General features: G+C 51.4%; 1 protein-coding gene across 1 annotated transcript in view; it reads left to right on the top strand.

The window, feature by feature from the left end:
* DLGAP2 (DLG associated protein 2) overlaps window positions 1-23,899 on the top strand; it is a 109,614-nt gene extending 85,715 nt beyond the window's left edge. The window contains exons 7-11 of the mRNA XM_069572819.1: window positions 1,300-1,385; window positions 3,035-3,450; window positions 10,088-10,179; window positions 18,736-18,888; window positions 21,099-23,899. Of these exons, the coding sequence (XP_069428920.1) occupies window positions 1,300-1,385; window positions 3,035-3,450; window positions 10,088-10,179; window positions 18,736-18,888; window positions 21,099-21,317 (966 nt within the window). The 3' untranslated portion in view covers window positions 21,318-23,899. The remainder of the gene's footprint in view (window positions 1-1,299; window positions 1,386-3,034; window positions 3,451-10,087; window positions 10,180-18,735; window positions 18,889-21,098) is intronic.
* Window positions 23,900-27,398: the final 3,499 nt, after the last annotated feature.

A 27,398-nucleotide genomic window follows, 5' to 3' on the forward strand; every position in this document is an offset into this window, starting at 1 on the left:
ACCATATGGCTGTGTTGATTCTGGCCACAGCAGATACTGAGCATGCCTCTGCGCTGTGCGAGCTGTGCACCCCTGAGCAAGTTACTCACCTTCTCTGATTCCTCCAGTGTTCCATGTGGCTGGACCCAGGGTATCATGTGCACCAGCTGTGGTAACACTTGTCTGCTCCTGGCTCAGTGCCTGGCGCAGGATCAGCAGAAAACAAACACCAGCTTTTAGCAGCACAACTGCTCTTCATTACAAACTGCAGCAGCCCCCAGCAACAAAGACTTGGCCAGCCACGATTGCCCAGTGCACCTGTTCTCACCACTAGCAGGAGAGGGGGTCAGTTATTCGTCTGATGGTTTGTATGTTACCCTTGCAACGATCACTAATATTTTTAAGAAAAGATGTGTTTGACAGTTTAGTTTTGACATTTGTGAACTGGAGTCAAAACACCTTTTGAGACAGTAGGTACTTTTTCTTGCAAAAAAAAGAAAAGGGACAGTATAGAAACTGGGATAACATTTGACTAAACTAATCTTTGGTTGTTTGGTCATATTTACTCAAGGTCATATATTTACTCTTCTGGGGCAGACTTTTCATACTGAGAGTTTGGGAGCGGGAGGGTCATTTGCTTCTGGAGTTTTGGTTATTTTTAGAAGTTGCATGCTACTAGAGTTCTCTCATGAGTTAACGCTGCACCACAAATGCTTCCTTGGGTTTGGGGAGACTTCTCGGCAAATGCAGCCACCGTAAGGACCGTGTGTGGAGTGCGCACTTTCTGTTCTGTCGTGGCATTGCCCTGCCCTGGGCACATCCTGTGAGCAGATGGTGCTGTGTCGAGGCGGGTGGAGGGGTTGCCTGGGTCTGGTAAAGCTTCAGTTCTTTTGTATGTCACATATGTGGACGCCGTCATCACCACCGTCCTATTCAACAGCCCGTGTGTTGTGTTTGCTCTATCTGGTTCATGCTGTACCTGCAGGATGTGACAAGAGCTTTTAAGTCCTCTCATAATGCAATCCAACACAGCTTGTTTTTCGCCCAAGCTAAGCAAAGCAATTTTATTTGCATACATTTAGAAGATGGAGGCTCAGCATTGAGTTAGGGGGTCATGCACAATTTGATGAAACACGGTAGCAACATAATTACACCAGCACGAGTGTGTTTCCCTCCCGGTGTCGTTTTCCTGGGTCAAGTGCATCTCTGCGTTAATTACACAAATGCGTAATTAATTATGGCAGATGAACACACACACAAATAGTCCCTGGTCCAGGTCCCTGCCTTGGTTCTAAAACAAGATGTTCTCTGTCGCGCTAGGTGGAGACGGCCACAGACTCTGACACGGAGAGCCGGGGGCTGCGGGAGTACCACTCGGTGGGCGTCCAGGTGGAAGATGAGAAACGGTAACCACCCCGACTCCCGGGGCGTCCGAGCAGGGCCGTGGGTTAGAAACGTGATGGCAGTGTCTGGGCAGCAGTGGCCATCACTGGTTCATGCTGTCCGTGGAGACAGGGTCGTATATCCCCAGCCCCAATTCAGTGGATATCATTCGGGTAGACATTAGCATCCTTCTGAGCCTTGTTTCTGCTGGCGGCCGGGGACTCTTCTTTTTCTAAAGTAACTTACCACCTGTGAAAGCAGAGGGACTGGCACCTCTGAACAGCAGACTCCTTCACCCACAGGGGAAAAGGATGCGCGTAAAGCCAGCGCAGGTTTTCCCACCTTAGGATATTAACAGTACAACCACAGAGAGAGGGGGAGAGAAAGAAGACTGAAGAATCCTTAGAATGGTGACGCTTCAAAAGAAGCCCTCACACTGCCCAGCACAGAGAAGTCCATGACAAGAGTGTTGTTTTTGTAACGAGGGCGGGGTGATTATTCTATTTTATATTTAAAACAGCATATCTTGTAAATTTCAGAAAGACAGATTTGATGGGCATATCATATCGTGAGCGCCAGGCAGCGTTTGGTTGTTGAAACCCTGGTGAGTCACTCACAGTGAGGGTTTTAGGCCAACCTGCAAAGATGTGGACTGCCAAGGAACTAACTGCTTCCCCAGGACGGGGGCCTCTCAGAAACCGCGTCTTCTGCCCTGGGACCTGGGCTTGTGGCCCCCCGTCCCCGCTGGTGGCTCCTTCTCAGCGCCTTTGCCTCCAGCGAAGGCAGATCCATTAGCCAGCTGCACACACAGCTGCCTGCCATCTGCACATCCAGTTGGTGAGGAGCCAACTTGTGGAGCTTGGCAGAGTTTAGGTGTGCAGACATACATGCACACACACACACACGGAGACACATACGTACACATACATGCACACATAGACACACAGAAACACAAGCATGCACACAGACACACATGCACACAGACACACGCGCACACATATGCACATACATACACACACACAGTTCTCACCAGCAAAATCTGGGCTCCAGTGATAAATTCATTCTTGCCAATCCTTTGAGTAACTGGCTATGAGAAATGAGTGACATTTAAATACATACAATGAAAATGGTTTTTAAACACCTGCTGAAGTCAGAATCTGGATTCATTATTTTGCATAAAAGACATAACCGGATGCTACTGCAGCATTCAGAGAGAAGCTCACGTCCTGAAATACGATCTGCATAGCCGCCAGAATGCAACAAGACACAGATGTTATTACTTAAAAGAATTACGTACTTGAAAGAAGCAGTGGGGCTTCATTTTACATACATACACACAGAAATGTGTAAGCCTGTCACGTGTTTCTGAAAGGCAGGTAACTACTCCTAGACAGTGGTTTCAGGGATAGATTGAGCCGCCTGTGGTAAACTTAGGTCTTCAGTGGGCATCACTTAGCCATGGAAGCTTAAAAGTTAGAGTTTCATTCTTTGCAAAGTCAAACTAAGCTCTCACACAGATGAAACACCAGTGTGCTGATAACAAAGATGAAAGCGCTCGTCTCCACGCGAGGCTGGCGTGTGGCCCAGCATGCTCTGGATGTGTAAGCTGGGCTCTGCAGCTCAGGGTCATCTCCGACAAGCTCCTGTCTGTCTCCCCCTCCACCCCCCGCAGACACGGACGCTTCAAGCGCTCCAACAGCGTGACGGCCGGGGTGCAGGCGGACCTGGAGCTGGAGGGCTTCCCAGGACACGTCACCACGGAGGACAAGGGCCTGCAGTTCGGGTCCTCCTTCCAGAGGCACTCGGAGCCCAGCACCCCCACGCAGTATGGGGCGGTGCGCACCGTCCGGACCCAGGGGCTCTTCAGTTACCGGGAGGACTATCGGACCCCTGTGGACACTGCCAACCTGCCCCCTCCCGACCCCTGGCTGGAGCCATCCCTGGACGCAGTGGATGGAGGGCGTGTGTCTCCGTGCCACAGGGACGGCGCATGGTTCCTGAAGCTGCTGCACACGGAGACGAAGCGGATGGAAGGCTGGTGCAAGGAGATGGAGAGGGAAGCCGAGGAGAACGACCTCGTGGAGGAAGGTAAGAGGCAGGTGTCTCCTGAGGCCTGAAGACACTCAGCAGGTTTCCATAAATGAGTACGTGGCGAATGAAATCCATGAGGACAATCCCTTAGATCCCTGAGTAAATTAAAGTGCGTGGGCTCCCAGCATACCCCACCCAAGCTAAGATGCAAGCGGAAGAGCAGAAAAGCGGTGGCTGAAATGTTGACGGGCATCCTTCTGTTCCGTGCTGTGTGCTGGATAGCAGGGTGGCTCAGGCCTGCAGTGGTCTTGGGACTGCAGGTTATCTCAGGGTCCACGTGCTGGTTCTCTGAATTTTGGCAATGATGATGGGCAACAACAGTTCAACCGTTTTCTAGACTCGTGACCGTCTCGTGTCAAAAGAAATTGCTTTGGCTTTGTGTCAGAGAAAAGCTGGAGATGGTAAGTGACTAACCCCCTAGCTAGTGATGGAGTGTCTTCTGCTGTTCAGAAAATGCCATGCCCCTATCCCTGGCCGTTTACTTCACTCTGATTCTCTGAATCCATCACCCTCATTTGTGGTCCAGAGAGGATCCCTGAGCAATAAAATACACACTCGGCTTGTGCCTTAGACCCTGGAAATTAAGAGGTGACATTAAAAGTCCCCAGCGCTGAAGCCTTGTGATGATAAGTTATGATTTTCTTGTCACTGGGGTGGTCGGGAAAATCCTGGAAGTAATGCCGTGATCATCCTGTGTGTGATTTGATGATCTGCAGTGACCCAGATCAACAGTAAGATCCTGTCACCTAGGTTGTCGTTGTCTTATTACCAGCATCTGGAGAACACGTTTCTCCTTCAGCTGGGCAGAGGAAAGGGAGTTTCTGCTGTCCGTCAGCTGCATTTCTCTTTTTCACCTTTTTTGCACTTTGGGATCTTCTCCTGGACTCTGTGTCCTGTAAAGCCCCAGCAGGCATTTGCTGAGTACATGCTAGGAGCCATCCCAGAGACTGCAGGTGGAGACACTGATGAGCGTGCCGCACAGACACTGCAGGGACCTCAGCGTGGGTAAGACCAGGACAGAGGCGTTTACAGTGCTCAGTGCTGTCGACACCCCGAAGTCCGGCAAATGCTGCCAGCAGGGCAGTCTGAGAAGTCTTCCCGGTGGCGGCAGCATCTGGGCAGTCTGAGAAGTCTTCCCGGTGGCGGCAGCATCTGGGCAGTCTGAGAAGTCTTCCCGGTGGCGGCGGCATCTGGGCGGACCTTGAAGGCAGGTAGACTAGTCGGACAGGCGGGCCAATATCAGGGCACGAGCAGTGGCAGAAAGCCAGGCCGGAGACCCTCCAGGAAGGCCCTCCCTCAGACTTGGCCTCTGCCCCTGCGGTGGGGAGCTTGGTCCCGACCTCCCAGAGCCCCTGACTCTGTCATCCCTGGGGACATGCACGTGGGCACACGCCCTTCTCAAAGGTGGGGACAGCTTTGCATTTTCCTGGAGCTCTGCTCCGTCTTAGGCTCCTGGGCAATCACACGTGATCCACTGACCGTCCCCCGGCAGTGCCCGGCCGTGCTGACCATCCACCGGCGGTGCCCAGATGTGCTGACCGTCCTCCAGCACTGCCCAGATGCGCTGAGCATCCGCTGGCAGTGTCCAGCAGAAGCCTCAGCGGCGGGAGTCCGAAGGAGGAAGGGGGAAGGGGGGCAGTCTTCATGCACAGGGTGCTTCCAGCCCTACTCACGCCTCTACACAGCACAGCGTGTAAAACCCCGTGTGCCCTGACACTGCCCTCAGCCAGGCGTGGGGCCCCTCCCACCGACAGCAACTCAGTCACCGGGACTCTGCAGCGTCTTCCCACCAGTTTCATAACGTGAAATCATATCTCTAGGAGCCTTGGATGCAAAGAGCAGTGAACAGGTCTATCCGAGCCTTTCTGTGATTTTTCTCAATTTCTTAATTATACCCAGCTTTATTTTTTGTGGCAAAGGTGAGAGAACACTTAATCTGAATCTCAACTGCCTGCTCCACACATTAACTGGGCACTGTATTGGTCACGTTTGAGTGATTCCCTAATAATGCTTAAAGGTAACGTAACTTTCCATTCCACCCCTCACTTTAGGAACAGGTACACGGTCCTTGGTTACAGTCCTTTTAAAAACCGAAGATTAAATTAAATGGCTGTTGAACCAAAACCCTGAGCTCCGAATATTGAAATTTCCATTATGTGAGATAACTTTTCTCCCAAGCTATTATTTTATAACCACAGCTCACTGAATTGATCGAACAAATCAGATTCACTCAGCTCTCTACGGTTAATAAAAACATCATGAGAACCATTAGTACTGGTACAAGTTAAGTCAGGTTAAAGCAGGCTGAAGCCTAGATGGACACTCTGCAGGGGCTGTAAACCACTGCTCTCTAGTGTTTTGTGGGTTTTGTGTTAATTATGTTAAACCAAATGGGTAAGTGGCATAAAGTAAGAGCAAAAAAATAAAAAAGGTATGTTTTCTGAAATGGAAGTTTCCAGAGCCACAAAGATCTTACCCAGCAGGTTTGTAAAAAGATGAATGGCCTGGGGAACTGAGCCCTGGGTCTTTGGGGAGGTGCTGGGCTGTTCTCCTGCCCTCGAACAACTCTGCCCCAGAGCTGCTGATCTGAAGATCTCAGCACAGCACTGGGAAACATCATCATCTGAGGGTCCCCCATCCTCAGTCGCCACGTTATTGGCAGAGCTGGGGTTCGACGCTCGCGGCGGGTCTCCCAGGCCTCCTTCCCTGGAGGTGCCACGCTCTCTGGGTGGGGAGGCGTCCGGCTCGGGCAGGGTGCCGTCGGCGGTAATCACAGTGACGGGGGACTCGGGGCCAAGGCGGGTGAGGAGGTCGGGCCACAGGGAGACTGCCCTGGGCCTGCGGTTTGCCCGGGAGTCCGCATACTGAAGGCCAGCAGCGGGGACGGCTCTAAGCGCCGCCGCTTCCGGCCGGGGGGCCCCGCCCGGTCACCCCGCGAGCCCGAGGCCGCCGCCGCTGACAGCTGAGGGTGTGGTCAGCGCGCGGGCCGCCCCAGCCGCCCGGGCCGCGGTAAACCGAGCCTGAGAGGAAGCGTGTGCTCGAGAGACAGGACGGTGAGAAAGCCTGAGGCTTCGCCGGGGATTTGTGGACGCGCGCACGTCCCCACGCCTGGGTCAGGAGGAAATCCGAGATCCGCCGGTCGTGGATCTCCAAGTGACCACCTCAAACTGTGTGCAAGTTCTAGAAAAGCCCACCTCGAATTTCAAAAGAATAGTGTCAGTGCTGCCCTAGCACTTAATGGTGAATTTAGGTGGAGCTGGAAATTGTAGAACAGGCGTGAAAAATAAAGGAGCAAGTCAGTTAATCAGACTTCTCTGTACATCAGAGGCCTGGGGTGTCTCAGGTTCTTTGTAAATTTCCATTCTGATGAGCATGAGCCCTTATCTGTGGCTCTTGAAAGAAAGTGGCTAAACTGTGACAGAATTAGAGAAGGATAGTGGAAAAGAATAAATTGAATTTTTGCTTCAAATTCTTTGCAATTATGGGAGGCTATTATTTACATTATAGGTATCAGATAGAACCATCCACATTGATGAGCGCAAATCCCCTGCCATTAGCCGTCAGGCCATGAGCTACACTCTGACATCCCTTACCTCTCTCGAGCGATAATCAATGTATACCCTTTATAATAAGTCTCCACTGCAGTAAATCAACACCCAGACATCACCCCCTATCCCTGTTGTGCTAAAGTTTATTAACTGAAGTACTGTATATTAATACTTCCATTGAGGTGTATTTTAAGAAGGATGTGAAGAATGGGGACTAAAACTTCAGCGTCACAGATGCTGAGGATGTCACACCTCACAGACGACCCCACTGCTGAGTTCCTCATGCTGTTCATCTTTCTTATGAACCTGTGGAGGAAGATGTTTGTGGCTCTGGAAACTTTTATTTCAGAAAGCACACTATTTTGGGGAGTTTCTTTTTTTTTTTTTTTTTTTTTTTACTTTGTGCCACTTAGAATGCTGTTTAGTTTAACTGACTGACTTTTTAATTACCACTTCAGGAAGCATAGCATCAGTGGGGAAAAAAAATGCATTTATATGTGATTCAGTGTTCTTGCCTGGAGAATCCCAGGGACGGGGGAGCCTGGTGGGCTGCCGTCTGTGGGGTCGCACAGAGTCGGACACAACTGAAGCGACTTAGCAGCAGCAGCAGCACTTCTATATAGTCCTACAGTGACCGTTTGGTTAAAACAAGTCTCTTTAAAGGTTTTCGTCAGTCCTGCAAGTTACAAGGGTTTACAAGTGGAAATCTAACGTGTTCAGTTTGGGGGCCAAAGCGTGAACCAGGTGGGAAGTATTTTCAGCCCTTGCAGGCAGTGCTCCGGCCCCTCTGCCTTCCTGCCCTGTGTCCCCTCCACTGCCCAGAGATGGGGGAGATGAGCAGGCCAGGGGGCCAGGGGCCAAGCCCCCCTGCAGCGGGCTGCGGGCGTCAGGACGCTGACAAGACGGCTTTCTGTTTCGTTTAAGTCTGAAAGGATACCGCGGTGTTATCTAGTGAACTCACTGGTATTGAAAGTTACAGTTTCAACTCTTCTTCACATTTTAGAAGCAACGGAGAATTGGGTGACATTAGGGAAGTGCTGGTTTCTTAGGAAGGGCCGTGGCTCTGTGGTTGTGCAGCGTGCTGGGGAGGAGGTGCTGACTACAGCTCATCTCCAAGGGGGTCAGAAGGACACACACCCAGAGCTGGTGATCCCAAGTGCTGGAGCAGAGGTGCTGGCGCTACTTTGTTTCAAGCTCTCTGTGTGTGCAAGTCTTCAGTCAAGCTTTGGGGAACAGCAATCCAGACAAGTCAGAAATTGCAGGCAAACTCAGGAGCGAATCAGGCCATTAACCCCCTCCCCGACCCCAGGAGGGCACCCTGTGATGAACACGCTCACCCTGGAAGCACGACAGTGCCCCGGGCCTCCTGTTCCATGGCTGCTTCCTGTCCCAGTAGGACGCGTCCTCGGCACCCCTCACAGACACGTTTGATTTCGAGGACTCCGGTTCCAGTTCGTAGCCCTTGGCCGCCTGTGCACCGAGGCCCCCACTGTGTCCGTGAGCCCCACCCCCCGGGGGAGGCCAGGAACCAGGGTCTCAGTGGCTTGTGGCCCAGGAGTCAGAGTCCTTGAGGCCAGTTTCTAGCTCACCCCAAGTGAGTCTCAACTCATTATTTTGGAGGCTGCCTATCAAAATTAGGAATGTTTGGGGAAACTGGGGAGAAAGCTAGAGAAACTGAGTTTACCTCTCTGGATGTGGGCTGCACCCCTGTGGAAATGCCAGGTCTCAGGCCCCACCCCGCACCCCCTGAGTCTGCCCATACCCAGACCCCCGCCAAGTGACCCACATGCTGAAGGTTCCTCCCTTTGGGCTCTTCTCCAGACTGAACCTCAGGAATGTCCCAGGGTCGACAATCCACAAGTACTGAAACACTCTGTCGGTGGTGACGGTTCAGCGTCGCTTCATGCTAGCCGAGCTCCAGGCTAAGATCTTTGTCTCGGAGGCTCCCGTCTTCCCCGGGCTGGAGACACGCTGGACCCACGTTGGACGTCAGGGGCTCTGTGTAGCTGGTTGTTATCTGTGTTGTGCAGGTCTTGAAGGGGACTCAAGAGAGGACACACTTGCCCGCAGAGGGGAGTAGCTGGGGATGGCCGCTTAGACCGAACCCCAGAGACAAGGGCCCAGGTACAGAGGCCAGAAGCGTTTGCCTCCAGATTCCTAAGTGCCTCTGAGAATCATGGGAGTTGGGGTCTCACAAAGCTGTTATTTCTGAAATAATGATGATGTTCACACAGGCCAGGACTGGGTCAGAATGATGGGATGTGAGGAGGCACATGCAGGGAGTAGGTGGGGGGGGCGGTTCCCAAAATTTTCATGCTGGAAATCTTTCTTTTGCCCAGTTCAAATCCCTAAGTCATCACAACTATCCAGTAAGTGGTTAAATCCTTTCCACTGACAAAGCTGTATTACTTACTTTTTTAAAGCACCCTTTGATTAATTAAGTTCTTACAACTTGAGATCATTCATAGATCAAACGGACCCTCACTGCTCCTGACAGCCCTGGTGAGCTGGCCCCCAGGTGCCTGAGGCAGGATGTCCTCACGCACCCTCCCAGGGGTCAGTGGGGTGATGTGAGGGGCCAGGGTCCCTGCCACCCAACTGACCCCCGGAGGGCTGGGTGGGCTGGAGGACCTTTCAAAGGTAAATTTCCCCCCACACTGAGGTGTCCCGATAGTCAGTATTTGGTCATCTTTGAATTTCCTTCATGAATCAGGATGGACCAGATGGAAAGAGGGCTCAACTGGTGGCCGTTCCACACAGTAAGCTCAAAGTTTTCACCTCCACTGACTGAGGATAACGGCGTCCCAGGTGACTCCGTGGTAAGGAGCACACCTGCCAGTGCAGGAGGCGAGGGTTCGATCCCTGAGGAGGGAAGATCCCCTGGAGGACGGCATGACGACCCCCTCCAGTGTTCTTGCCTGGAGAATCCCACAGACAGAGGCGCCTGGGGGGCACAGTCCGTGGAGCCTCAGTCAGACATGACCTCACGCACGCGAGGACCTGGAGCGGCAGCGAGAAGGCCACCTCGCGTGGCGCCCCTCTCCTGGCCCCCGCCGACCCGCCCGTAACCCTGTGTGTGTCCACAGTCCTCGGCAAGATCCGGAGTGCCGTGGGGAGCGCCCAGCTGCTGATGTCCCAGAAGTTCCAGCAGTTTTACTGGCTCTGCCAGCAGAACATGGTGAGTGCCCCCTCGAGACCCCCGGGCGCGGGTCAGCAGGCCAGGCATCCACTCTCTCCGCCCTCACCTCTGCCCGGTCCGCTGTGAAGGACCGCTGCGGGAGCACGGCCTGGTGAAGGATGGGGACGTGCACAGCTCCGGGGGCCAAAGCAGGGAGGCCTCGGCTGTGGGCGAGGGAGGGGCGTGGTGGGCAGCGGGCGGCGGGCTCCCAGCCGTGAGAGTGTCCTTGGCCACCAGCCTGCCCCTCGGGACCCCGGGCAGGGGGACAGGTGTGCATCATGTCGTGGGGATGACACGGTGACGGGGGCACCAGGAGGTGGCTCCTGTAGAGACACACGAGCAACCACACAGAGAGGCCGGCAGGGGGCTCCAGGGGCAGTCTCGGCTTCATGTCACAGTCAGGAGTGAGCCGAAATACCAGGGACCAAGCTAGGAGCACGGTTGCCACTAAACTTGGTTCTGATCTTCCTGAAAATCAAAGGGAATATATATATATGCGTTATATACACATATATGTATTCTAACATGAATAATATATATTCAGTTCAGTTCAGTTCAGTCACTCAGTCGTGTCCAACTCTTTTTGACCCCACGAATCGCAGCACGCCAGGCCTCCCTGTCCATCACCAACTCCCAGAGTTCACTCAGACTAACGTCCATCGAGTCAGTGATGCCATCCAGCCATCTCATCCTCTGCCGTCCCCTTCTCCTCCTGCCCCCAATCCCTCCCAGCATCAGGGTCTTTTCCAGTGAGTCAACCCTTCGCATGAGGTGGCCAAAGTATCAGAGTTTCAGCCTCAGCATCAGTCCTTCCAATGAACACCCAGGACTGATATCCTTTAGGATGGACTGGTTGGATCTCCTTGCAGTCCAAGGGACTCTCAAGAGTCTTCTCCAACACCACAGTTCAAAAGCATCAATTCTTCGGCACTCAGCTTTCTTCACAGTACAACTCTCACATCCATACATGACCACTGGAAAAACCATAGCCTTGACTAGATGGACCTTTGTTGGCAAAGTAATGTCTCTGCTTTTCAATATGCTATCTAGGTTGGTCATAACTTTTCTTCCAAGGAGTAAGCGTCTTTTAATTTCATAGCTGCAATCACCATCTGCAGTGATTTTGGAGCCCCCCAAAATAAAGTCTGCCACTGTTTCCACTGTTTCCCCATCTATTTGCCATGAAGTGATGGGACCAGATGCCATGATCTTCGTTTTCTGAATGTTGAGCTTTAAGCCAACTTTTTCACTCTCCTCTTTCACTTTCATCAAGAGGCTTTTTAGTTCCTCTTCACTTTCTGCCATAAGGGTGGTGTCATCTGCATATCTGAGGTTATTGATATTTCTCCCGGCAATCTTGATTCCAGCTTGTGTTTCTTCCAGCCCAGCATTTCTCATGATGTACTCTGCATATAAGTTAAATAAGCAGGGTGACAATATGCAGCCCTGACGTACTCCTTTTCCTATTTGCAACCAGTCTTTTGTTCCATGTCCAGTTCTAACTGTTGCTTCCTGACCTGCATACAGGTTTCTCAAGAGGCAGGTCAGGTTGATATTCCCATTTCTTTCAGAATTGTCCACAGTTTATTGTGATCCACACAGTCAAAGGCTTTGGCATAGTCAATAAAGTAGAAATAGATGTTTTTCTGGAACTCTCTTGCTCTTTCCATAGTCCAGCAAATGTTGGCAATTTGATCTGTGGTTCCTCTGCCTTTTCTAAAACCAGCTTGAACATCAGTAAATTCACAGTTCACATATTGCTGAAGCCTGGCTTGGAGAATTTTGAGCATTACTTTACTGGCACGTGAGATGAGTGCAATTGTGCAGTAGTTTGAGCATTCTTTGGCATTGCCTTTCCTTGGGATTGGAATGACAACTGACCTTTTCCAGACCTGTGGCCACTGCTGAGTTTTCCAAATTTGCTGGCCTATTGAGTGCAGCACTTTCACAGCATTATCTTTCAGGATTTGAAATAGCTCCACTGGAATTCCATCACCTCCACTAGCTTTGTTCGTAGTGATGCTTTCTAAGGCCCATTTGACTTCACATTCCAGGATGTCTGGCTCTAGATTAGTGATCACACCATCGTGATTATCTGGGTCGTGAAGATCTTTTTTGTACAGTTCTTCTGTGTATTCTTGCCTCCTCTTAATATCTTCTGCTTCTGTTAGGTCCATACCATTTCTGTCCTTTATTGAGCCCATCTTTGTATGAAATGTTCCCTTGGTATCTCTAATTTTCTTGAAGAGATCTCTAGTCTTTCCCATTCTGTTGTTTTCTTCTATTTTTTTGCATTGATCCCTGAGGAAGGTTTTCTTATCTCTTCTTGCTATTCTCTGGAACTCTGCATTCAGATGCTTATATCTTCCCTTTTCTCCTTTGCTTTTCGCTTCTCTTCTTTTCACAGCTATTTGTAAGGCCTCCCCAGACAGCCATTTTGCTTTTTTGCATTTCTTTTCCATGGGAATGGTCTTGATCCCTGTCTCCTGTACAATGTCACAAACCTCCGTCCATAGTTCATCAGGCACTCTGTCTATCAATAAATATAAATATGTATCATTACACACATACTTTCCCTTATCTGACCAAAGAAAGTACTCACCGATATTATTTTGGAGAAACAATAATTATTTGGAGAAAGTCATTGAAGAGTAATAGTTCAATGGTATTCACACTACTTTACAACCTCTTTTATGTATTTCTATTTATAATCCATACACTGACCTCTTTCAGACCACACATCATTAACACGCAAGCATCGGTTCACGGTGTCTCGACCTTGTTTTGCTCTGTTCTTAAATTCACATGGAGGCCTGTGAGTTTGCAGCATGTTCTTCCACATGGAGGCAGCCTAGCACGTCAGAGTTCAATTCATCCCTTTTCATCAGGATCATTAAAGAGAATGTTTTCTCCAATATTTTCCATTAATCCCATTCAAGTTCATCATGAGATTTAAAGCGTTAGCACCTGGCCGCCTATGCCGTGAAGTTACAATCAACATTTAAGAGCGGGGAACAGGCAGGCTTAGGGTCCCTCAAAGGAACATGCAGTTGTAGAAACACTCGGCTCTCCCGTCCCCCAGGCGTGTCCTACCCCCAGCCCCAGCCCCACCCCATCGCCATCTCTGAGGACTGACCAAGGCCGCCAGGGGGCGTGGTCCCTGTTCTGCTGAGCCGATGGGAGGGTTGTCCGCGTCTTCAGGAACCTCGGTGCAGCACAGTAATGGTCTTCCAGCTGTGAGCAATGCACGTCGTCTCTGCCAGATGCACCTGGGGTATTAGACCTGAGAATTATCCAGCTTCACATCCTTGACACCTCTTACACACGTCAGATTGCACTTTATGTTCATAAGAGGTCTGGCATAACCGCTTCCTTTTCGTGCGCTCTCCATTGGACCAAAAGCCCCAGAGCACTTGGAGGAGGTTGCTGGGCTCTGGGCGGACCGTCAGCAGAGGAGCTGAAAGTGCCGGCGGGGCCCTGCTCATAAAAACCACACTGTCCTCGTTGGCAGCCCTAGTTCTAAGACAGAGGAATGGCTCCAGGGAGTGAGTCAGACCCACTGGCTGTTGAGGATGGGCTCTGGGAAGGGCCTGCCCTTGACACTAGCAGGTGGACCCCTGTGGCCGTAGGGCCAGCGGCCCAGCCCCCCGGGGCTGGAGGAGATGGAGTCACACACAGACCACTGATCTAACGCTGCACTTGAACGAGACCATGGTCTCTCCTCAGCCCTTCTCAGGACACACAGCTCCCAGAGAATGTTCCAGAACACAGAGCATCTGAGCCCACGTCCCAGGACCTCCCATGCTGGGGCCAGGTAGCACCCTGGGACCCTGTGTGCAGTCAACAGGGATGGGCAGCTCTGCGACTTGCTGGGGGAGGGGACTGGCCTGGCCCACCTTGATGTGACAGACGGGGCCTACAAACAGACCAGGGTGTGGGAGTGTCCAAGAACACAGATATAGCCATGCCTCCCAGAAAGGAGCAGAGGACCCAGAGCAGGGCCCTGACTGTGCTGGGGTCCACCATGCCCATGGCCTCTGCCCCTCAGAGCCCAGAGCAGAGGCCTAGTGACCCCGGAGTTCACTCTTGGGCAACGTGATCCTCAGACATGTGCAGGCCCTTCACACCTGCCCCTTGGTGGGGGGGGGGGGGAGGAGGGGAGGAGGGGTCGCTGTGCCAGCTACGTCCTCCAGGAGGAGGACACGCAGCTCAGGACCCACTGTCAGGGGGAGGAGCATCCTTCCAGCCCCAGCCAGGGAGCCCCTGTTGGTCCCCCCGAACCCCATCACCTGCAAGGCACAGCTCAGAGCAAGGCCTTCACTGTTTTCCTTCATAAGCGGCAGCTGTGCTCAAACTCAGGCGAGTGCGTGACAAGCCAGGTCTGGCAACCTGACAAACCCTCCCACACCTGACCCTGACATGACCCTGACCCGACCCTGAGCCTGAGCCTGACCCTGTATCTGACCCTGACATAACCCTGGCCCTGCACCTCAAGCTGACCCTGAGCCTGTATCTGACCCTGACATGACCCTGATCCTGACATGACCCTGACCCTGACATGACCCTGCACCTCACCCTGACCCTGTACGCGACCCCATCCAACCCTGACCCTGTGCGCGACCCTGCACCCGCCCATCCGGCTCTTCGGTCTGCACACCAGGTCGCCCCTGGTGGCTCAGTGGAGAATGGTCCTCACACAGTAAACAACCGCCCGGGGTTGCACTTCTCACTCTGAGCAGAAAATGAGGGCTTTGTGTGCGAGTGGCTCGGACGGTGGTTCTGACCCCCTCCCAGCAGGTCAGCACAGCTGCTGTCTGGTCGCGTCGGGCAGGTGGACAGGGCCGAGAGTGACCTGGTGGGTGTGGGCATAGGACTAGGACTGGACGTCTGTGTCCCCAGCATTCGCACGTCGAGTCCTGGCCCCAGTGGGGGTGACAGGAGGGGGCTGTGGGGGGAAGCTCCGTGAATGGACCAGCGCCCTGATCAGCGCACGCAGGAGCGAGCCCGCCCTGGGGCCGCGTCCACCCGTGGCTGCCCGTGTGCCCCTCGTGGCGTCAGCTGTCCTCCTAGGGCGGGAACCTGACCTGCCACGCCCTCCCTCCAAGCCAGGGCAACAGCACCCATGGTGCACACGTTGGGTGTCTCTGACCTTCAGAAGCAGGGCTGAGACCCCTCAGAGGACAGAAGGAAACAGGCCCCACCTCCCCAGAGCCCCTCACCACCAGCACCACCACAGACCCTGCCCAGGAACCCCACAGGCGCCCAGAACCAGAGGGCCTCAGCTGCGAGAACTGTCGAGGCATCAGAACCTTAACAGGCGCCACCATCCCCAGGTTCTAAGAAAGCATTTCCTCCCAGCTGTGTTGAGATATAACTAACACGCAGCACTGGATAAGTGTAGGAGTGCAGCACCGTGATCTGACTGGTATCATGAAGTGACTGTCACCTTAATCGTAGAGAGCATCCATCACATCTGTGGGTACACAAAGAAGCAGAAAAAGGTAATTTTCCTTGTGATGAGAGCCTTCAGGATTTGCTGTCTTAACAGCTTTCATATGTAAGGAACAGCAATGCTGACTGTATTTACCGTGCCGTACCTCACATTCTTAGCATTGGTTCATCCTGTTATGGGAAGTTCGTGCCTTTGGCGACCTTCATCGCATTCCCCCTCCTCCCACCCCCACCCCCACCTCTAGTAACCACAAATCTGGTCCCTTTTTCCTTGAGTGTGCTTTTGTGTTTTTTTGAAATGCAGCACCATGTTAGTTCCTGATACACAGCATAGTGATCTGATGTTGCAAACTGATCAACATGGTAAGTCTAGTTAGAACATGTCACCATACAAAGAGGCTACACAATTACTCCTGCATTCCCCACACCGTAAGTTTCATTCCCAGGACTCCCTTATTTTGCAGCTGGCAGTCCATACCTCCTTATCCTGAACTCACTTCTCACCCCCATCCCCAGTCCCCTCTGCACACACCTGTCTGTGTCTGACTCTGTTTCCGTCTTGTTACGTTTGTTCACTTGTTTTCATTTTTAGGTTCGACATACAAGTGAAGTCATACAGCATTTGTCTTCTTCTGTCTGACTTACATGTTATCGCAGGTTTCAAGATTGCATTCTTTGTTACCCTGGACTAGTATTTCACTATACACATGCATGACATCCTGTCTGCTGAAGGACACTTCGGCTGCTTCCACGTCTCGGCGATTGTAAATAGTTTGGCAGTGAATGTGGAGGTGCGTGTGTCTGTTTGAATTAGTCTTGTCGTTTTCTTCGGATAATACCCAGGAGGGCACCCCTGGGTCGTGAGCTAGCTGCTTGTTGAGTTTGTGAGGCTAGTCCATACTGTTCTCCATAGCTGCTGCACCAGTCTGTGTTCCCACCAGCAGCACACAAGGGCTGCCTTCTCTCTGCATCCTCGAAACCTCGCTACTTCCTGTCTGATGATGGCCACTGGGACGGGTGCAAGGTGATACCTCACTGTGGTTTTGCTGTGCATTTCTCTGCTGATTAGTGATGCTGAGCATCTTTTCATGTGCCCAGTGGCCATCTGTATGTCTTTCCTGGAAGACATATCCTCTGCCCATTTTTCAACCATGTTCATAGATGTTTTTTCAGCCATTGTAGATTCACAGCAAAACTGGGTGAAAATACAGAGAAAATGCCATGTACTCCCTGTTGCCACACACCAGCCCCACCACTATGCGTCCGTGGTTTCCATCGGGGCTCACTCTTGGTGTTGGACAGTCTGTGGATTTAGACAAATATATGACATGTGTCCACCGGGACAGTGACATGCAGAGCGGTCTCATGGTCCTGAGAATCCTCTGTGCTCCCCCTGGTCACCCCTTGTCTTCCCTCAGCCCCCAGCCACCTCTCATCTTTTTACTGTCTCCATAGATGTGCCCTTTCCAGCATGTCCTACCGTTGGAATCACACAGAACGCAGACTTTTCAGATTTGTTGTTGTTCAATTGCTCAGTCATGTCCAACTCTTAGAGACCCCACAGACTGCAGCACACCAGGCTTCCCTGTCCTTCACCATTTCCCAGAGCTTGCTCAAACTCATGTCCATTGAGTTGGTGATGCTATCCAATCATCTCATCCTCTGTCGGCCCCTTCTCCTTCTGCCCTCAATCTTTCCCAGCATCAGGGTCTTTTCTAATGAGTTGGCTCTTCACATCAGGTGGCCAGAGTATTGGAGCTTCAGCTTCAGCATCAGTCCTTCCAATGAATATTCAGGACTGATTTCCTTTAGGAAGGACTGGTTTGATCTCCTCACAGTCCAAGGGACTCTCAAGAGTTCTCCATCACCACAGTTCAAAAGCAGCAATTCTTCAGCGCTCAGCTTTCTTTATGGTCCAACTCTCACATCCATACATGACTACTGGAAAAACGATAACTTTCACTAGATGGACCTTTGTTGGCAAAGTAATGTCTCTGCTTTTTAATATGCTGTATAGGTTAGTCATAGCTTTTCTTTCAAGGAGCAAGGGCCTTGTAATTTCAAGGCTGTAGCCACCATCTGCAGTGATTTTGGCGCCCCCCAAAATAAAGTCTGTCACTGTTTCCCTTGTTTCCCCATCTATTTGCCATGAAGTGATGGGACCAGATGCCATGATCTTAGTTTTTTGAATGTTGAGTTTTAAACCAGCTTTTTCACTCACACCTTTCACTTTCATCCAAAGGCTCTTTAGTTCCTCTTCACTTTCTGCCATAAGGGTGGTGTCGTCTGCATATCTGAGGTTATTGATATTTCCCCTGACAATCTCGATTCCAGCTTGTACTTCATCCAGCCCAGCATTTCTCTTAATGTATTCTGCATTTAAGTTAAATAAGCAGGGTGACAATACACAGCCTTGATGTACTCCTTTCCTGACTTTTGAACCAGACTGTTATTCCATGCCCAGTTCTAACTGTTGCTTCCTGACCTGCATACAGGTATCTCAGGAGGCAGGTCAGGTGTCATGGTATTCCCATCTCTTGAAGAATTTTCCAGTTTGTTGTGATCCACACAGTCAAAGGCTTTGGCATAGTCAATGAAGCAGATGTTCTTCTGGAATTCTCTTGTTTTCTCTATGATCCAATGGGTGTTGTCAATTTGATCTCTGCTTCCTCTTCCTTTTCTAAATCCACCTTGAACATGTAGAAGTTCTGGGTTCACATACTGTTGAAACCTAACTTGGAGAATTTTGAGCATTACTTTGCTAGCATGTGCAATTGTGTGGTAGTATGAACATTCTTTGACATTGCCCTTTTTGGGGATTGGAATGAAAACTGACATTTTCTAGACCTGTAGCCACTGCTGAGTTTTCCAAATTTGCTGACATATTGAGTGCAACACTTTCACAGCATCATATTTTAGGATTTGAAATAGCTGAAATTCCATCACAGATTTTTTTTAACTGTCAGCAAACACTCATGTAAACTGTCACTAGATCCTCATGGGCCCTCAGGAGCATGTGCACCCAATTCTGAATTACGGAGGCTTCTCCCGGACCCCGCCCTGCCTGGAGGTCTCTGCGGCTCTAACTGTACCCGTGTCCGGCAGGACCCCAGCGCTATGCCCAGGCCCACTTCCCAGGATCTGGCCGGCTACTGGGACATGCTGCAGCTGTCCGTTCAGGACGTCAGCATGAAATTCGACGAGTTGCACCAGCTGAAACTCAGCGACTGGAAGGTGGTCGAGTCCCCGGAGAGGAAGGTAAGCCCCTGCTGCCTCCCCACACAGAGCCCACCGCCCCCGTCCCTGCCCACACTCGGTGCACGTGCTCCAGGTGCCACGTTAGCATGCGTGTCTCAGTGTGCAGCTAACAGGGCAGGATCTGATATCACCCCTAGACCCATGTGTGCACAGCCAGGCTGGTGCTGGAGTCATCAGCACATATAGGAAGTCCCTTTCTTGCTGACAATTCCGAGAAGACACCAATTCGAAGTCGCATTTCCTGTCATGCCCCGTCCTCTGAATTATTACCATCGCCGCCACCCTCTGTGTGGACTGCACTGTGGTGGTTCCCACAGGAGGCTTCAGGTTGCTTACAGTGATGCCTGTGGAGACGAGAAACACTGTTAACTTTACTGAACACTTCAAGGATGTACACTTCCTATAGAGCTGGCCCTGAGATAGGTTGAAAATGCCCATTAAGTTTGACCTGTGATTTCAGCTCTTCCCTTTAGGTATCATCTTCTCTAGGGCTGAGAAATAAGTGTGAATTAGCTATAAAGACATTGACTTCCTGACGCATCTTACAGAAGTTCTCCAGAATCATAATCTGATTTTCTTAGACAGACATTGTCAATCAAAATAACAAAGACAATTGATCCGAGATACTTTGGGACACGGGAGTAGCCGAGGGTGTACATCTAGATAATTAGCACGCAAACCATCATCATCCTTTTTCCCTAAAACATGCCTCCTGTGGTCCAGGCTGGAGACCATCACTTGATCGCAGGTGCTGATGAAGCCCTTGTCATCGCAGACAGGGGGGCAGAGGGGCGTGCAAACAACCAGGTTGTGCGTGAGCAAGTCCAGGAGGTCTATGGTTTGGTCGTGAATGAAGTCGATCATAAGTAATAATTCCCAGTGAAAAAGTTATTCTAGGAAACCACTAAAAATCCAACTTTTAAACTAGTCTGAAGATACGTGAAAGCCTTTCCCATTTTCCATTCTTCTGTACCTGACCGCTAATATCACCCTCAACCCAGCTCTATGTAGTGGGTAGTCCTCAGAGTGAACATGGTGCCCTGCGGCACCCTGTCCAGGAGGCGAGCAGCCCTGGAACGCAGCCTGAGCTCGGCGTCCTGACCCCAGGGCCCACGTCCTCGAAGATCTGTGGGGCCACCGCCCCACCCCCCGCCACAGGACGGCTGTGAGCCTGTGCGGACTCACAGTGTGAGTGGAGGCTCCCACAAGGGCTGGTTTCACTGCTGCATGTTTCAGAGGCCCCTAAGGCGTGCAAAGAGACAAGTACAGTCCGCCACTCAGGGCAGGAGTTACATTCTGGAATAGCTGGAAGTCTTGGCAAAGTAATTACCCTGAATGACCCCTGCCATCAAGTCGGGAAAGACATTGCTTCTGGCCCTAAGAACAAAGTTCCAAACACCGAGGTTATCTTCCTGCCAAAAATAGTAGGACAGACGTCTGGTTCTGCCGTGTGTCCACTGAACCTGCCATGGTGGCCAGGCCTGGGCACTTTGGTGCTTTCGGGTCCTTTTAGAGGCTGAAAGGGAAAGGACTGATGAAGGTTCCCCGAGCAGCTGGGCATGTGCTCAGAAAAGGCCACGCCCCTTTCCAGCAAGGACCCGTCCCTCCCGCCTGGGCAAGTCTGGTGTGTGATCCCGGCCCAGCAGACAGAGGGCGCCAGGCGGGACGCAGGCCTCTCCCGTGCCCGGGGCGCTTGCCAGCTCCCCGTGTTCCTTTGCTGCGGAACTGGGCAGTCTCTCTCTTTCTGGAAAAGGCGTGCTCGGATCTTGGGGCTGTGGTTGGAGAACACGAGCTGAGAGTCACAGCCAGTTATTCACATCCGATTCCCATGCAAGTGAAAAGCCGTAGGTAGTTAATGTCGAGGGATCTGAGGCCCGTGGCAGAGGACTTGAGGTGGTTTCCATGTCCTTGGACCTTGCAGTCTGTTGAATAGATTAGAGTCTGCAGCTGTCAGGGGCCGTCGTGCAGGCCCCCGTGAAGGTGAGCGGGTGTGCGTTTGTGAGGGAGCGTTCACCCAGCCCCGGGGTCAGAATGGTGCCACGACCAAGACCGAGGCCCAGGTTCACGTGCCCAGAAGCTTCCTTCCCGGGGAACCGGGCGGCACCGCAGGCCCGGCGGGCAGGGCATAGCCCCGTGGGGGTGGGAGGGGGTGGGTGTTGGGGAGGGCCAGGCTGCTCTGACCCCCACTCTTGACTTGTGATGCTTTTCAGGAAGAAAGAAAGGTCCCCCCTCCAATACCAAAGAAGCCCCCCAGAGGGAAACTCCCCATCACCAGAGAGAAGTCTCTGGACCTGCCGGACAGACAGCGGCAGGAGGCGCGGAGGCGGCTGGCGGCGGCCAAGAGGGCGGCGTCCTTCCGCCAGAGCTCGGCCAGCGAGCGGGCCGACAGCATCGAGATCTACATCCCCGAGGCCCAGACGCGGCTCTAGGGCGGGGCCGCGCCCCGCCCCGCGGAGCCTTAGCCGCCAAGCGCCACCTCCTAGTCACTCCCGTCTCATTCCTCCAGCGAGTCCGCCCCGCCTTCATGTTTGTGCCATAAACACCCTGGAGCGCCCGGACGTCCGAGCTCCCGGCCACAGCGACTTCTCCCAGACAGCCCGGATGCCCACCCCCGGGGCCGGAGCGGCGTGGGGACCCCTGACGCACCCCTCTGTTCCCAGAGGGGGTCGAGGAAACCGCTCGAGATGGAACCCAGTTCACACTTTGTTATTTATATTTTTATAAAATCGTGTGATATTAGAGGCGAGAATAACAAACAACTGTGAAAGGGTGTGTCTCAGCACTCTCAAGGCATTAGATACCCCAAGAGAAGGTGCTACAGCTTGAGCGCAGCGAAGGAAGACCCCCGCCCCGCGGCCTGGGGTCCCTGTGCCCTGAACCCGGCGACCCTTCACATGGTTCCTGCGCCAAGTCCGTGGTGATAAGGAGTCGACTCTGCAGCCACCAAGCTCCCCGCCTCGCGCTTCTCTGGAAACCTGGGGTGGAAGTACCCCCCCCCGCACCCCACCCCTCTGCAAACTCAGCACAGCATCTCCACAGCCAGAAGTCAGCTGAGTGTCCGTCCACACAGGGAGAGACAGACGGAAACAGAGAGTCTTAAGAGAGGCCGACTCTTCTGTAGCAGGGGGTAGAAAGAGAACACAGTTGTCCTTAATCAGATAAAAGAGTCGTTTATTTTTTAGCCCTTTGTAACTTAAACTATCACCCACGGTTCTGTCTTTAAGTTTCACCCTTTATGCTCCATGTGATTTTTTTTTATAGATGTATATATATTCTCAAATGCTCTATCAGTTGACTTTCCAGGGTATCCTTTAAAAAAAAAACAAAACAAAAAAAATTTGCTTGTTTAAAATGACAGTTGTGATGCTGTAAAAAGTTTAAGAAATATGAATGTGTGTGGTAAGTATATCTCAGTTTAAATGGTAAAGAAGAAACGTGGTTTACATTGTATTTTTCCAGAATTCTTTTGTTCTATGCAGTACAGCTGAAGTCCAGAATATATTTCTTGCCTGTTTTTGACATGACAAAAAAAAAAAAAAGGTCACATTGTGCTTTCCAGCTGTGGACTTTCAGAAAAGTAATTTGTTTTCGTGATTCTGATTGGCACAGAGAAAAATAGGAAGGTCTCTAATGGAAGGTTTCCCATTCATCTCCTTAAATTTAGATGCCGGGACCATTGTTCCAACTGGATGGTTGTGTGTCTGTTGAGACACCACCTCAAAGGAAGCGCCCACGGACTTACCCACTTGACCCCAGACTAGAGTCCTCGCTGTGACTCCAGGTAAAAGCAGGGGCCACCGTGTCTCCACGGGCCGCTGTGTGCCCCGCAGTCCTGGGAGTGCAGGCCCCCAGCCCAGCAGCACAGACGCCCTCCATAGCACTTTGTTTTCCTGTTTGACTCGCACTTTAAGACGCACCGCCCCCCACGCCTCTGGCGGGAGAGTCCCGGTGAGGTCCTTGCACAGGCAGGCGCTTGCCGCCTGCTGCGTTTCTTTTCCTCATAGTCCACATTCCACGAAGCATGGGGTTCATAGGAGCACAGGTGATAGCAAAGCATGTTTAGCTTCACAGTTTTACTTTTTTAAAGCTGAGTAGTTAAGAAGTCCCTGTAAGAACAAAACCCTGTAAATGGAACCTCATATCTGGTATATATTTTACCAAACAGCCTTAAAATATATTTGGAAGCAAAAATCAGTACGAATGTATATCCTTGAAAAATGCAAAAAAAAAAATCCCTGAAATATTCTTCTATAAATGAGCCCTATTTCCCCAGAGTATTCTAAGCATTTTTTTCTACCTAAATAAATACCTAAATCCTGAGTAGTATACAATAAAGATGCTTCTTCCTGTATTTAGTATACTCTGTTATAGACAAATGTATTTGCAAGCCTTGGCATTTTAGACTTTAAACATGATGTGTTATTAAGACGAACAGCCCTCTAGAAATAACCACAGGAAATTGGGTATGACTCCCCAGCAAGGGGAGATGTAAAATGCATACGTGCTTGCAGCCTCCTCAGGTGTGCCTCACCTGGAAGCTGATGGGTTTTATCTCATTTCCTTGAACTTGTACAAAATGGCTATCAACCAACTATAAAATTAGACAACAATGATTCTAGATCCCAGATTCTCTGATCCCTACTTAAAAGTACTCACTGAATTTGGATTAATGTTTTTATGTTTTGTATATTCATATTTTTATCTTAAAACCCCCCAAACTCTTGACCTGAACCATCCATAGGTGAGCAGATTCACCTAAACTAAATTTGACATCGGTTGTTGGTTGGAGGTGGGGAGCATGTACGAGCCCTATTTGATCCATGTTGTTCCAAAGAAGGTTGTGGGGGGTGGGGGCGGTGTGCTTGCGCGGTGTCTGATAGAGTGCCACCGTGTGTGCAACACAACCAAGTGCAATACGGCCGTTCTCGTGGTGACATCCCGTCATGAAAGGCAGACGATAAGCCATGTTTACACGTTGTACATGTAAAGAGAAATAAAACTGTTTATACTACTTGTGTTCCTGCATCACACGAGCTGTTACAGCCGCACCTGCGGCCACAGAGCACACAGCTACCCTCGATCAATTTTGTCATGTCGTGGGTGCAGTTCATCAAAAGACGGTCTTCAGGCTTGATAATATGGTTGAAAACGATAACGCACCACATTCTAGGAGCATCTGCGATGGAAAGGAAGTGCCACGTTGTCTGTGATCACACACTTCCCTTCCCTGGAGATACGGCCCGTGACCATCATAACCAGGTGCCCTTTAGAATCATTTTCCTCACAACCAGTACATGGATGTTGCCGTGCTGATGGCCCTACGTGACTTTCCAAATCAGAACACAAGTATGATAAACAGGGTCCTAGTGTTTAAGAAAACCCAGAAAAGGCAAGTCTCACTTGTTCCCAAGTGTGCTTTCAATGTGATTCATCTCATACATCTTCACTGGTTCTAGTTATCTTTAACGTGAGAGCACTTGCTAGTGACAGTTGTTCCCACTGTTTCTCAGCAAATCGATGGGACCATCCTAGAATGAGGGACGAAGAGTTGAACTGTGGTATGATACCAAAATATTACATTTTTGTTTAAAAGGAAATGTTGATGTTTTCACCTCAAGGTTGATACTAAAGATGTCCAGCATTAAATAGGAAAGTGTGTGATTGGAAAAAAAATATCAGGCTACATTGACGATTCCCTCTTTAAAGAAAAATAACCACCAAGTCAGTGGCCTTGCAAGGAGACCGTCCCTGCTGATGTCTACAGATAGAAGTGGCTACATTTATGGCCAGAAGACAGCACGATCCAGGGCCCACAGATGTGGGGCTGGTATGTTTCTTTGGGGGTCTGTATTCCTGTTCACCTTCCCCAAGTCTGTGTGGGGCAGCCACCTCTCCATCACCTTCACTGGAAGATCCCACATTGCACTTTCATGCAGGTCTTCAGCCAGGTTCAGGATGGACTTTCCTGGAAAGAAAAGGCATGGCGCAGGCATCCAGTCCAAGTGCCTGTGGGGGCACTGAGGACAGCTGTTCAGAGCAGCTGCCTGGTTCGGGCTGAAGCATCCGGTGGTGCAGAGGATGCGGGAGAAAGAGGAAGGCCCTGCGAGAAACCCTCTGCCATCGGCAGTACCTGGGTCCAGTTACGGGGACTGCGAGCACCCTGAGGAGCAACCCGGGAGACCCAGCCAAGGCTTGAGATGCTTTGGCTGGAAAGCCTCAGCTCCTCCAGAGTCCTGTCCACTCCCAAAGGCCCCAGTGCACGTCTGGAATCAGTCGCCAGCTCCCAGTCCAGGGGAATGGAGGCCCTGCAAACCTTTGCCATGGGGCAGGGATGTGTCCCACCGAGGATGCAGAAAGGCAGCCCTGACGGCTCAGCCTGCGGAAGGCGTGGGACGTGGGCCTCCTGCCCTTCTAAGAAGCGGCACCTTCCTGCCACGCCCCGCAACGTCAACCAGATGGCTCCACACACACCTTTAATCCCACGTGTTTCTCAGGCACCTCCTTTCTTCTCAAAGCCTGAACTGCTGATTTTTTTTTTTTTTTTTTTTTGCATATTTAACATACGAATCAGTTGGAGACACTGGTTTTCAAACACCAGCCACTTGGGACACCTTGAGATTCTCCTTTGTTTTTATCTGCATATTTGTTTACACTTGTTTGAAAGTTTTGGTAGAAGACAGTGTTCCAAAATTTGAAAATAAAATAGAAAACCTCAAGTATAAGTGACCAAGACTATAGCTGCTGCTGGTTAGCAGGAACATTTTCACCACCAGGGCTAGAGCAACGGGCGAGGCCCTGTCAGCGTCCCCTGCGCTGTTTGTCACCCACCCGTGGCACCGGGTCACATCAGAGCCCTCTGCCTTCATAGCAAGAGCTCCACCTTGTCACTTTACCCCATTGACAGTTGCAATAAATGAGGGCAGTGGACATGATGCTGGGGAAGGTGCGCTTTCCCGCTTGGGGAAGTGCCCTTTAGCACAGAGTGGCTGCAGAGGGCCCTGCAGTCGAGAAAGAAACCCGGGAATCTCCAGTCGGCTGGCTGAGCAGCCTGGCTTCTGTTCCTGCGTCATCCACAACTTGTCTTGACCCCGTGTTCCCATCTCTCCTGTTCCCGTCACCCTCACTGACATTCTGCGAAAGACTGACGCCCCTGACATCTTCTGAGCTCCCTGGAGTCAGGCTGTGAAAGTGTCCTCATTCTTGATAAAGCGGGTCCTGCCTGCTCTGTTTGGGGTGCCTGTGGAGTCCAGTCAGATCCTGAGTCCCAGCCTCGGCGGTCCCCTCCCCGGAAGGCCGTCTGGGCCCAGCACGAGGCTATCACGAGCTTCTTGAGGGCCCAGAAGCGGAGCGAGCACTGAGGGGACCTTTCTCTGTCTTCTCGGGCTTTACAGCAAGTGTTTTTGAATGTTTCCCTGAACACGGACCAGGTACCCCCCAGAATGAGACCGTGTTGTCACCATTGCTTGGGCACACCTGCATCTTAGGGAAAATGACAAGATCTTAAGTGAAACAGGAAAGTGACAAAGAAAAAACAATTTGGAAGCAGAAAACAGCATGTGCCAGGGACGGAATCAGATGTCCTGACCGGAATCGCTGGCAGCTGGTGAGGGCACCCCCCCCCTCCCCCGGCCTTGGCCCGTCCTGACCCTCTGTACCTCAGAGAAGGCCGGGTGGCCCGGGAGAACTCTCGGAGCAGCTGCCACTTTTTCATCCTTTCAGCATCGAGAAATCCCCGTGATTTTCCCGGTTGCTGTCCTAACCCTGGCGTTCTGATCCAGCATTAAAAAGAATTATTTCAAGTTTCAATCTAAACTCTTGACACTGACTTCCTTGCAGAGGAAAGTTAGTTACCTACCACAACACCACTTTTTAAAAGATTTTGTATACACACACAGAGAAATAACAGGGGTTTACCTCCCTACTTTCTTAAGTTTTATGTGACTCTTCATTATGGGTGCTTATTCTGAACCTGAAAGCCTTGGAAACACGAGCTTTCGCGTCCTCGGTGATAAAGGACCGGTCTCTGCAGCGTGTGTACACGGTTCCGTCTCTCCAGCAGACGAGATGAGAGGTCGGTCTGTGCTGGCAACCGGGAAGCAGGGACCCCCGAGGCTGTCTGTGATGCCACCTTCTGGAGGCCACGCACCGGCTCTTCGGTTACCCCCTCCCCGCCCCCCACGGCCCAGCCCATTGCTTTGCCATGACCACATCACTTTAAAGGGCTCAGCACGTCCGTCCGTCTCTCTCCCTTCAGTTCACACCTGGTTTACCAAATTCAAAACGTTCCCCTCGCCAGTAGTGAACCCCAGGCTACTTTCGAACTCTGATTTCCAAATGCTGTCCCCTCCGTACGGGTCCTCCCTGCCTGGAGAGCAGTCTACACGCCCACCCCCCACGTCACATGCCAAAATACCCAGCTGTGGCCTAAGGACTAAAGGAAATGCCTCCTACAGAAATTCAAGGGATGTTAGAACCAGGAAACTAGCTGTTTTAGTTAACGTTTTAAAAAA

Source organism: Ovis canadensis, chromosome 26 (genome assembly GCF_042477335.2).
Source record: "Ovis canadensis isolate MfBH-ARS-UI-01 breed Bighorn chromosome 26, ARS-UI_OviCan_v2, whole genome shotgun sequence".
NCBI lineage: Eukaryota > Metazoa > Chordata > Mammalia > Artiodactyla > Bovidae > Ovis > Ovis canadensis.